At 40.2% G+C, this 13108-nt stretch overlaps 1 protein-coding gene across 1 annotated transcript in view; it reads left to right on the top strand.

Moving 5' to 3' along the window:
• Positions 1–12653, top strand: part of Morc1 (MORC family CW-type zinc finger 1) — a 175977-nt gene extending 163324 nt beyond the window's left edge. The window contains exons 23-27 of the mRNA XM_028755604.1: positions 1017–1166; positions 4981–5068; positions 6669–6722; positions 9258–9452; positions 12224–12653. Of these exons, the coding sequence (XP_028611437.1) occupies positions 1017–1166; positions 4981–5068; positions 6669–6722; positions 9258–9452; positions 12224–12352 (616 nt within the window). The 3' untranslated portion in view covers positions 12353–12653. The remainder of the gene's footprint in view (positions 1–1016; positions 1167–4980; positions 5069–6668; positions 6723–9257; positions 9453–12223) is intronic.
• Positions 12654–13108: the final 455 nt, after the last annotated feature.

Raw genomic sequence — 13108 nt, 5'->3', positions numbered from 1 at the left:
TTTAAAAAAATCTTAAAATGTCAGTATAAAGGAGATTATAATTAATGATCATTTGGATATTGTGTATGTACTCTTTAACAGATGACTAAGCATTAGTTCATATAATATTCTTCATCTTAAAATGGACGGGTGAAGTAAGACAGTGTGCTTCTGCTAAAGAACAGTTGGCAGTAGAGGCACCTTTCTCTTTATATAAACTATTACCCTGTTCCTAAAGGCCTTCCCCATATAATCAGACAAAACTCTTCAAAGCAGAGGTTTATAGGTGTCAATGTAAAAGGATTAAAATTTTTCTTGCTACTTGAAAATAAAAGTGCCTTGTCTGCCCTCTCTACCCATTTGACCTCTGTCCACCTCCACCTGCCTCTTCTACCAACTTTGGTGCCTTGTACTGTTGTGTCCCAACCATGCCCAAAGCTTTGGTCTTGTCTTATGCTTCGCTCTTTCATTGTTCCCTCACATGACTGATACCCCAGGATCATTAACTCTTACCCCGGGACATTCTTCCCTCAGATCTTCACTAGGAATTTTTCTTTTCACCTTTGGCCCTTCTACATTTTATTGTTGTGAATCCTTGCAAGTAAACTAGAACTTAAGTCTCTTCCTGCAGAGTAGACATGAGTGGGATATGACTCTCTATTGCTGACTAGGTGTGATAGCACACACCTATAATCCCAGCATTTGGGAAGTGGGCAAGAAGATCAGCAGTTCAAGACCATCAGCTATATAGTGAGTTCATGACCAACCTGGTTTAGATAAGATACTGTCTTAAACAGTCCTAAATAATTAGTGAATTATCACAAATATTGCTTGGTCAGTGCTATCCCAAAACCTTGAAGCAATCCATGAGAATAAATTATTATTACTATAAGACTTTTATATAATCACACCCACAGAAACTCTGAGTATTACATTGACGCCTGTCCTTTTCTTTCATTGTGTATTAAAAATTCATGGGAATGTTTCTGAAATGGGTGGAATCTTAACATGGTTATTCTTGACATCATAAATCCCAGCTTGCCCAGAGTCCAAATGGAAGATTTAAGTCCACGTTCTGAACACAAAGTCAGCTCTGTGAATGGCAGTTGTCAGCTTCCTTCTTCACTGATGCCTTCTGGAAGCATGTCTGTGGAGGAAACAGCAAGAAAACTGCTCTCTAAGCTAAGGTAAAAATAATTCTTAATTTTCCACATGCTGCATTGAATCTTTAAAGTAAGCAGAGACAAATCCTGTTTTGTTTTATTTTGGCTTCCTGCCGCTTGGGGATGTTTTTGAATACATTCAACGGAATGATTCTGTGACCTATTTCCTTAACTATAGTCAGTTAGATACACCACAAATTGATAGTCCCTTGAAAGACTTGTGGTCACTAACTGCCTATTGTTATGGGGCCCAACAGTATGATGGATATATACACATAGGCTACTCTTTCCTTGAATTTAATGAAGAAGTTTTTTATTGAATTTCTTTTTTTTTTTCTACTCATGACATTCTCATGGCCTTTGAAAAGTATTTTGTGGTTTTAGATAAGAAACTGAGTTTTACTCTTTGGTTGGTTGAATTTGGACATTTGTAGACATGGTTACTCAAGGAATTTAGATGTCACAATCTCAGCTCTTAAAGGAGAAACTGGGAAGGAGTGATGATTCTGGGTTTTTTTTTTTTTTTGAATGGAACAGATACAAGAGATGGCTTTACTCTCAAAACCATGGAAAGTGGTTCAGAAGAGTGTTCTCAGAAACCTGTCATAGAGAGGGCAGTGTAGGAGTAAGAGTCCAGATCACATAGTGAGCACCATCAATTTTGGTGGGTTCAAGGACTTGTTGAGTTAGGTGAGGGACTTTGAGCCAGGAAGAACACAAAACCTACCCTCCCTGGAGTGACATTATCCTAAGGCTTTGATTTTCTTAGCAACTGAATGAATTCCCTTGAAGATGGTAGTTCTCAAAGAGTAGACAGTAGAAGGAAAGGAGGAAGGGAGAAAAGCCACCCATGGCTTCTGCTAACACCCAAGTGCTGTCCTATATGTGAAAGGAGGTGGAAAGCCACTGTAGACACAGATTCTTTTATGCAGCTGTACAGAGCACCTGTGGCAGCATTAGGAGCTGAAGGGCTACATTTATTTGGATGTGGAGCCTGTCCTTCAGGAATCATATCTAACAGCAGTCCTGTTCCAGGAGATTGAAGGGCATTTGGTTTTATGTTATGGGACAAGATTGATAGAATGGTAAACCACTAGCACTAACTTCCTCATTAGCTGTGCTAAGCACCCATAGTACCTGAGTTGGCAACCCTACAGTCATCTAGAAAGGAGACAGAAATAGGGCATACCCAACTGTGTGCAGATGTTATAAGACTGTAAAGGCAACTAGTCAAATGACTTTGGATGGATGGGTGGATGGATGAATGGATGTCATATTGCTAAGCCTACAGCGGAATGTCTGAAGAACAAGTTCTCCCTGTAGTGCTTAGTCCTTTGTCAGCATTTTACACAGGATCATTTATTTCTTACCCTTTGTTTTATAGTTAACTGGCTATAGATTTAGCCTGGTTTATTTACTGATATAAAAGTCAGGGCATATCAATTGATAACTCAGACTTGATAGTATGCAATCAATTACATTCATATATATATATAGTTATGTGTGTGTGTGCAGGTACCTGTATATATCTGAATAAATATGTGAAGATCATTTAAAATGTGTAAATACGGTTACATAATAAGTGATTTGGGACATTGATAAAAGTAAACCAGAGTTTCTTTATAATAATAACTATTATTTTGTGCCTTTATAATATTTTAGATATCTATCCAAGAATTATTTTGAATTAAAACCACAGATAAGTGGGTATCTTCTTTGACACTCTACACTGAGGCTAGGAAAGATCTGCCCGAATGTGTTGTTAACAGAGGTTGGATGTATTGTTACTTAACTTTTTTTCTGGTTGCATAAACATTCTTTTCAGATATGCCATTATTCTTATTTTTCAGTTGACTTGTCTTTTTTCTTCATGTCAATGCAACACTGGTACTATTAATTTTAACAAGTTCCATGTGATCAAAAGGGAGCAATGCGATTGCGTGTACTAAGACATGAAACTGCATCTACTTCTATTGTTAGCCACCAACGGCATATTAAACCTTCCCAGAAACCATCTCCCTAGTGAACACATAGACTCATCAGTGCCTAGAATCAGTGCCCAGAATCAGTGCCTAAGAGCACTGACTCTTAGAGTGTTTTCTGGCATGTTTACAGTCCCAACTCCTTTAGGAGTCCCCAGTGGATTATAGACTGCCTGTGTCTGGTAAAGGAAACCTGAAATTGGATAGGCTGAGAGAGGTTAGATATGATAAACCCTGGAACAAAAGAAAACATCCTTAAAGAATACCGTAGGAGAAAGGGACCCATGCTAGTAACTGAAGGAAGTTTTACAAATTGTTAAATAGTTATATAACAGGTATGGACTTTCGTTACTTTTCTCCTTTTTTGTGTTTGACTTTTGGGGGTGATGAATTAATTTTGCAGAAAAAAGAGGTCTGTGTGTGTGTGTGTTTAGAGACTGCAGATTGTTGTATTACCTATCTTTCTGCCTGGTCAATCTGTGGAACAGAATTCCCAAGGGAGGAGCTATTTAGCCACACCTTGCTTTAGAAAGGCACAAAAGGCTGAACATAGTGAGTACATCAGAAAAAAAAAAACCCACATAATTTTCAGATATGCTGGCTGTACATTCCTAGATTCTGTGTTCTCCTAGAAATGAAATATTATTTCATTATGAATACAATTAATCCCAGAAAAATATACATTCTGGCAAAATAAAAGACCCTCAGACCAGGGGAGACCATGGTCCTGGAAAACTAAGATTCATATGTGATTTCTTTTTTGTTCTTCTTTGAGACATGGTCTCATTATATGGCTCAAGATGGTCTTGAAGTCAATCTTCCTGCCTCAGTTTTCCAGCTGTTAGGATTAAAAGTTGTGCTTCTGCCTTGGGCCCATCTGTAAATTTTAAGACTAGCTCTTCAGGTTCTAATGCAGGGTATTGCTTTGGGTAGTTAAACACCTTTGTTCTTGTGGGGAAGTGAATAGGGCCAGTAGTTGTTTTTCTCCAGGAAGCTTTCAGCACTGAATTCTCTATAGAAAAGAATATTCACACAGCTGCAGAGGTTTCCTGGAATGATAGTTGTAGATTTCTAGGTATTTTGAATCTTTTAATCTTTTTAAATATTTCTCTTCTGTTTCTGCCTTTACCTCTGTCTCTGCCTCTCTGTCTCCCATCACCCTCCCCCCAAGCAGGAATGTATTTGTGCTTATGGATACCTTTGTGTGTGTTTGCATGTTTGTGACATGCATGTGGGGTGTGTGTGTACAGATGCCTCTGGAGCACTGGGATTAAGATGCCTACTATGCTCACCCAGCAGTTATATGGATGCAGGGGATCCAAGCCCTTTACTTCTGTTTTACCCAATAGGCAATAGGCCGTGTACCCAGCCCCCACCCCCCGTCTTTCTCTCTTCCATTCTGTTGCTTGTCTTTCTTTCCAATCCTCTTTTTCTCCTTTGGTTATCTTTTCATTTTATTGTTTTAATGAACTTTTAACTTTAAAGTAAATAATAAAATAAAATGTATGGTTTAAAGAGATAATAAAAGTATGCCTCTATAATGGATATATCTTGGAAAATGGCAGAATGAAACCGTAATCAAGGTATTAGTGTTGACACAGTCAGGATGCAGAGCATCTCCATCTCTGAGAGGCTCCCTCCTATTGCCCTTTTATAACCACGCCCAAGTTCCTAACCCCTGTCTCTGTTTCCTGAAGAGCACTTTGATGTCAATGGTGAAAACAAAATATTCAATAGGAACTAACATCCATCTCTTCCTGGAAGTTAAACATACAAGAGACAAACCCTGTTCTAAAGAGTGGGTGCTGCCTCTCTTGACTGAGTACACTGTGTTTTTGTTGTGATTCTCTTCATAGGGAGATTCTTCAGTATTTTGTTCCCGAGTTTCAACTATCGTCTGGATTTGAGTGCATATCTGTAGAAGAACTCATAACAAATCCTGAGGTAAGCTGGCTATTTTCAAACCAGTGACTGACAGAACAGCTTGAACACAAAGGAGGATGTAGAAAGGCTTTCAGTGACTGGAGATAGAAATTCCATACCAGGTATGTGAGAAGTCATTGTTGTGACAGGCAAAGCAAGGTTGAGAAGATCTCAGAGACCAAAACATTCAGAGGGTGAGTCCATGACTGTCATGGTGGAAAGCATGTCAGCAGGAAAGCAAGTATGACGTTAGAACAGTAACTGAAAGCTCACATTCTGATCCACGAGCACAAGGAACAGAGAGTAACTGGGAATGGCATGAGATTTTGGAAGCCTCAGAGTCCACCCCCAGTGACCCATCTCCACCAACAAGGATGTGCCTCTTAATCCTTCCCAAACAGTTCCACCAACTGAGGACCCAAACATTCAAACCTGAGCCCCTGGAGGCCATTCACATTCAAACCACCACAACTTTCTCCTACCAAACAGTTTCTGATTTCACCCTCCATAACTGGGATGCTGAGCTAAGAATTGTGTAGCTCAGCCCTCTGAGGTGTTCAGAGCCTTTCTAAACCTCATCGAGAATGATGAAGACAATGCATTCACCAAAGCTCCTCTTGGTGACAGTGGCATGAAAGATGGGAAGGACAACTTTGGCCAGCTACATCAGATGCAGAGGGTGACTCTCACACAGGCCTTGGTTCAAATCTAGGGTGAAAGTGCTAATGGGGTTTAGTACCCTGCAGGTGGAGGTGTTGGTAAGTGAGGAGTGCATGTTCCAGGCCAGTGAAGGGAAGAGACACCTCAGGTAGGAGTCTGAGAGGCCCTTCTCTGCTGCCATGGTCAGCCTTGGTTGACAGGTACACAAGGAAAGACTCTGAGTGAAAAGAACACAGGTAACTAATAGGACAGAAGTGCCATGTGTCCAGGATTTGCTTCTTCTCCTTTTTATCTCAGCCTCTCTTCCTGGTTTCCACTGCATTACTTAACTAAAGTGCTTCCTGTATGGGTCACCAGTGAGCCCTGGGCCAAGTGTGGTAGTTGTTTCCTGATTTCCAGAGACCGTCAACCCAGGTGCTTTCTTTGCATAACCTCCATGACCACATGGCTTGCTTACTTGTTTTCTCTACCCCCACCGCCATCATTTCTATATATCAATTTTTCTGTTTGAATTCTGGATGTTACCATGTCTGAGGGCTTCTTCCTGGATCAGTTGTTTTCTCTATTAAGAGCCATTTCTGGTTGGCATCAGCTAATCTCTTAGCTTAATCCTGCTCAATATGCCAGTGACTCCTAGTCTATTTCTATCCAAACTCCGCCTTCTTCACACAGACTTTTGAATATTTGTCATTTAATTTTCCTTCATCTTGGTTTGTGCTGTCTGCAGATTGCTAGACAAGGCTGGGTTTATTACTGTCTTAGTTCTGCAAAGAAAATAATAAATTCAGGTAGATGAGTTCAGTTAATTGACTTAATTAGGCTTAAAAGATGCCTAGTAGCAGTGTTGGTGGATTCTAAGCTTGGATGCTTTTTCATATAGAAACATCAGTGTTCTAACTATATTCCAGACAGATCAATCTGTAAAGTTAATGTCCTTTTCTGTTATTGCTCATGAAAACAGCTGGAGCGATGCCCAGAGAGTATAAACAAAAAGCTAAAAACATGTTTCAAACAGGTAAGCTTCCTTTCCTTAAAGACATTTATATCCTGAAATCTAAATGACCCTATGCTCCAAAGAGGAAATAATATGTGTTTTGAAATGTTAGATTTGGAAGGAAATCAAATTTTCCTGTCCTTATCAAGACTTAGATTAATGTGTAGCATATCAGATGTCAGGAAGCAACATCTTTTTGAATTTGCAAATGTTCCCACAACCAGTGCTTGTGTAACACTGGAGTGGGACTTTAGTTTGAATGAGAAATAGAAACTCTCAGATTTTTAAGAAATATGTTCTTTTGGAAAGACTAGAATAAAACAGAAATTGTTGAAGGATCACAAAAAAAATTAAAATAAACAAACTCCCAGGCAGTTTAAGCTTCTGAAAAAACTTCTATCTTTTTTTAACATAACAATCGATGAACCTCCTAGTCTGTCTCCTCATCAGCATGCTGAATACACACACACACACACACACACACACAAACACACACACACACATGAGTGCAGACACACACATAACACACACACACACATGCACGTGGACACACACATAACACACACATGCACGTGGACACACACATAACACACACACACATGCACGTGGACACACACATAACACACACATGCGTGAGGACACACACATACATACATACACACACACACACACACACACACACACACACACACACACACACAGAGCTCTGCTGGCGCTTTCTCAGAGACTGTTCTCAATTGAGTTTATGAAAACCACAAGTAATCAGAGGGAAAGTTAAACCGACACAAGCTGTGAGGCACAGCGCTGTTGGTGGAGGCTTTAACGTATTGGTTGATTAAAGTACCTTTGAGTGTACCAGCCTTCATATGGAATTTTCACACATATTTCATTTTGATTGATTCCCTAATATGCTCTGCTCCACCTCATTTCCTTGTACATATACCCTGCACATATGCCCTGCAATATACTCTCACTCAAACCCTGCACATATATACTGCAATATACCCTGCACATAAAACCTTTCACCCCAATATTCTCTATTGCTTCTCCATTCCACTGTCCTCTCTGCTTCCTTTATCCCACCCTCTAGGTTTGTTCCATTCCCACAGCCCCTTTCTCGTTTCTCATCTTTACCCATATCTGCTCCCACTCAGATACACACAATACGAGTGAGAGAATATGTTGTGTTTGTCTTTCTGAGCCCATGTCACTTCAGTGTAGTGCTTACTAGTTCCCACCCACTGTCCTACTGTCATAATTTCATTTTCTTTCCAGCCATATAAATTCTGTAGTGTATAAGCATATATTTCATTAACCACTCATCTGTTAATGGATGCTTAGGCTGATTCACTTTCCCTGCTATGGTGAAACAAAATGTTATTTAATTCAGTGGACTCAAACCCTCTCCACTGCCACACAGGCCCGGGTGATAGCTCTTCCTCACAGCAGATAGAATTCTTGAATAATTGCACTACCTCATGCTGCCAATTAAGATGTGCCTGAAGGCAGAGTTGGCCTTATGTATGTCTGTATGACAAATAATGAAGTTCAATGCCTTGACTTAGAAAGTTGTTAGTAAAATGTTTATGAAACAGAGCTATGGGCAGGTGAGGATTTGCACATTTGGTTTAATAGATGAGAAACTCATGGAAGCAGCATGGCCAGCAGATGTTGACGGTACAGAGGAACTTGGCACACATTAATGGATGTTAGTGAGGGCCATGAAGTCGGTCTCTCTCTCCCTCTCTCTCTCTCTCTCTCCCCCCCCCCCCCCGTCTCTCTCTCTCTCCTTCCCTCTCCCCCCACCCCTGTGTGTGTGTTTGTCTATATTTAGGTCTGTCTTATAGTTCCCTGCCACCCAGCTAGTACTCCAACACCAAAATCTAAAGATAGAAACATATAAATGTTTATCAAAGTGGAGTTTGACCTGTATCTGTTTTCTCAGAATTCCCCCTGGTCCTCTCAAAATGTTAATACGAGTAAGTAATACCATTCTAACATGGAAGAGGAGCCTGCGGAAGCAGCACACCATCTTGGAAAATAATCCAGACCTTAAATCCTTGAGGAGCTTTAGGGGCCTTTCAATACTCTTTACATCAGGATTTAAAAGGAAAGAAAAAAAAAGATCACAAGAGCAGAATTCCTTATTCTGCAGCCTCTGTGCTCTGAATATTGCAGATTTGAGTTACAGCAATGCGTCATCACTGAGATTCTCCATGTGACTGGCCATCTGCCAGTGCCTGTGGGGTGCTGCTCTTTGAGATGACTTTGTACCACTGAGAGGGAGAACAAACTCAACCTTCACAAGATTTCTTCTTGATTCCAAAGCCAAGGTCATTAAACTTCCTTCCCTGTGCCTCTCTATGCCTTCTATGATAATTACTTCTGCATGCTGTCACTTCGGTCTTCTTCCTCTCCATCAGAGAGTAAGTTCAAGCATCAGAGTCGATTCTTAGCCAGTGTGTACAGGGTTGGAACATGAAATTGCTTTGTGATATTATGGGAAAATAATAATGTATTTAAAAACATACTCATGTTCTGAAAAAACTTTCTCAGATCCAGAATACCTACATGGCTCAATATGAGAAAAGACTCAAGAGGAAAATGCAGTCAATTGTCTACGAGGCAAACAGAAAAGAGATACTCAACAAGGTTTTTCTGGAACAGTATGAACTGAAAAGGAAGAGAACTGAGGAGAAACTCAGTGCCCTCCGTGCAAAGCTGGCCTTGCTGCTGCAGAAACTTCAGCTGGTAAGTGACAGAGACAACTCTATGAAAAGAGCCTGTGGCTGGGTTTCCCTTCTAACAGTATGCTTTGCTTACTCACCTTGGGTAAACCACCTAGCACAAGCCTTGATGCTAATAATGATACTAAAATCTTTTGGGCTCAGATCTGGGCTTGAGAGATAGTGTGATAGATTTTGGGGACAGACAGGCAGAGGACAGAATGACATTGCTCTGAAGAGAGTTCAGGCAATGACACAACTATAGAGAGGCAAATAGTGACTGCTTTGAATTGAGGAATCCAGCACATGTGGCCTAGTTGAAGTCTTATGTGTCTCTGAGAAAGGGAGTGGTGTATCATAACAGCAGTCTTCTTCAGCCCAGCAGGAAAAGGGGTTGGGGACAGGATATGTGGCTACCAATATGCTCCCTTTGATAAAACTCACATTTCCAGGCAAGAAATCTAGGGACCTGGAAGTCTGTTAGCTAGTTACAAGCAATACTCTCAGTAGAGTGCTTGTCTGTGTCTGTAACAGGAGGGGCTGCTACAGACACTGACACCAGAGCAGTCTGGTCTGGCTAACCATACACAATTACAAATGCATTAACTTCCAAGGCACACATTAAAATTTTTCTGTACTTCTTTTTCTAAGTAAACACTAGAATCTTGGCTTGTACCATTAGTTGATGAAAATACTTGGACAAAATGAGCTTACGAGAGAAGAGCGTGTTTTGGTTTACAGTTCCAGGATGTGGTCTATCATAAACGTCAGCTTGAAGCTGGTCACATTGCACCTGCAGTGAAGAGCAGAAAGCAATGAATACATATTACTGCTTAGGTCCCTTTATGCTCTTACATTGTCAGGCCCACAGTGGGAGGATCTGTCTACCTTATTTAACAGTCAAGATAATCTTCCATAGGCATACCCAGAGCCCTATTTTCTAGGTAATTCTAGATTCAATCAATCAGCTTCTCAATACCATGAGTCCAGTAGGCAATAATTTCCAACTTTTTCAGGAAGTTTAGTATTTCAATGCAATATTATCTTTATGTATAAATAAAAATACAATTTTCTTAAACTCAGAGAGGAGTTAAAACAAAAGCAAAAGAAATATCATAAATGTGAATTACTGTCAGTTTTACTTCTACGCTTCCATGATGAATTGAAATAATGGGTACTGGTCCATCTTCTTTTATTGGTATACTTTCATTGTACATAGTGATGAGTTTCATTTTCTTTCAAGTATATCATGCCCCTTTCCGACATCCTTCCAGGCCTATAAGTGGTCCAGCTTCTAGTTAGTATATAGGAATCTTGGGTATATTAAAAAAAAAAAAAACGAAACCAAAAAACCCTAAGATATAGTAGCCAAGGTTGTAAAGGCTTTCTGTGGATTCTAGAAATATATGGAGAAATCAAAGTCAAAACTGAGTTTAAGGAACCTCTGGTATTTTAGATTTAGGTCATGAGGTAAGTCTTCCTGAGTTCCACACACTGTGAGAAGGTAGGAACAGACCTTGTGGAAAAGTTCAAGAATTGGGGTGGTTTTATCCTTGAAAGGACTGGAAAAGAGACAGGCAAATCTGCAATACATCACTACAGAGTTACTGAACACAAATCCAGGCTGCCTGAATTTCTGTCTGTAAGGGTCCATGATTCAATGAAGAGTGATACCCTGACTCGAATAGTATGTAGATGCAAAGAGTGTTTTATTCTGCAGAAGTCCAGCATGCTGGGGTCTCCTATTACCAAGATAGAGAGACCACCAAGTGAACTTGCAGGCCTGATTTTTAAAGCACACTAGGGAATTCAGGGTAGGTGACCTCTGCCTTAATCTCTTGCATTCATCTCTACAGACAGTCGTGGGGGTGGGGGTGGGGCGCGGATAGGGGAGCTGAGAACTTGCTGTGGAGGTCTGGGAACTATTACTGAGGAAGGGGCTGAGGAAGTCTGGAAGCTGCTTCAGGCCAGGTGGTTGGGACATTCCATTACCTGGGCGTGAAGTTGGAACCTGGGTTTTTTTTCTATTAGTAAATGACTTGTCTGGGCTTGTCTGGGCTTGCCTGGACTTGCACAGTTTTTAGGCCTAGTCTCCTTAACTGCCAATTTGAAGTCTGTCATCGAATCAGCCTAGCCTTCTTATGTCCAAGTTGTGAACATGCTGAAGTGAGAGTTCATTTTCTCTAATATCCTCATCTTCAGCTTCATCAAGAATTCTTTCTATATCAAGTCCAAAAGGAGACATAGAAAATCCTTCACACAAGCATAGGCAGCCATTCGACTCCTTCCCTTCACCCAGGAAGAGATAAGGAGAGGGTGGGGGACTCGAACCATCAGGACCCTCCCCCACCTCCCAACCCAGTCTCCCTCTGTCCCCCAAACCCAGATCAAAAGGGTTTTTAGCATGCTGCCAGACAGATAAATCCCCCATAATTTTGATGATCTGGTAAGTGATTAAAAGCCTACATTATTAAAGAGCAAAAAGATAATTAATGCTAAATTGTTTCACACATGGTAATTGTATTTGGGCTTCTGTCAACACTACCACTTCAGCCAATTCTTGAAAGGAAAAATCTGACTTCCACTGAAGAAGAAAACATTATTCAAATCCTTAACCACTTGTAAGCCTAAAATAAGATTAAATGAGAGAAAACATTTGCAAAGGTTAAGAGCATTAATCAGTGATGTAGGGTTGCTGCCACATGAATCATCAGGATGACTGCAGGAGGTTTCCAGAGTGACAGGAATAACAGCTGAGCCTCTCCTCCTGGAGTGACTGTGGCTTCTCTCTTCCAGGGTGGTCCACCGGGGGACCTCCAGCAGATTGATACTTACTTAGAAGATTTGCTTAAAGAAGATCATCTCCGGACCACTTTAAATGAAAGGTCTCTAGAGTCAGGGCGAGTGAAAGATACAGAACACTGAAAGAGAATCTCAAAAGTCAGAAAAGGTGTTTCCTCTTAGTGGTTGCTAATAAGGAAAAATTGAAAATTCTTTTAGATAACACTTCCTTTTAATTGCTATTGTAAAATTTAACCTGATTCTTAGTTCTTTTTTGTCTTGCTTTGCCATCCATCCATTCCCTTATTTCTTAATTCTTCCCATTCTATCAGAAGCAAGTTCCAGAGTTGTGTACTTTCCCTCTGAGCTCTAGAGAAGAAGAAAACTGCCACAGACTTTGATATGCTTTTTTACCCTAATTTTATTATTTAGGTGGAGTAAAAGAATAACCCTTGTAAGTATGACATGCATATGTTGTACATGTTAAGAATTGTATTTTTACATTTCTATGTATGAAAAACATTGTTTACACTTTAATCACTGACTGCTTTGATTAGAATTTTCTGTGACTTTGGAAAGCACAAGGAAACATTAAACATTCGTTTGTGGAATTGTGTTTTGATGTACATAATATGCCTCCTGTGACATTTGGAACATGTGGATGTATACAGTGAGAAGCCTGCATGTGATTTGTGCCTTAATCTACTTGTTAAGCCTTCCCATGAGTCAGGCTCCTGCCAATGTTACTAAAATTCTACATTGGTATGTTTTATCACTTACTGATGAGTTTATTACTATTTAATGTATGGGAACCTTACCAATCATTAAACAGCTGAAAACATAAATTAGTATCCAAAAGATGCTATTAGGTTTTCCCACTCAGAATACCTTACACATTAT

Source organism: Grammomys surdaster, unplaced genomic scaffold (genome assembly GCF_004785775.1).
Source record: "Grammomys surdaster isolate TR1022 unplaced genomic scaffold, NIH_TR_1.0 126066, whole genome shotgun sequence".
In the NCBI taxonomy this organism is placed as follows: Eukaryota; Metazoa; Chordata; class Mammalia; order Rodentia; family Muridae; genus Grammomys; species Grammomys surdaster.
Note: the sequence above shows the minus strand (reverse complement) of the source record. Positions and strands in the feature narration are given on the sequence as shown.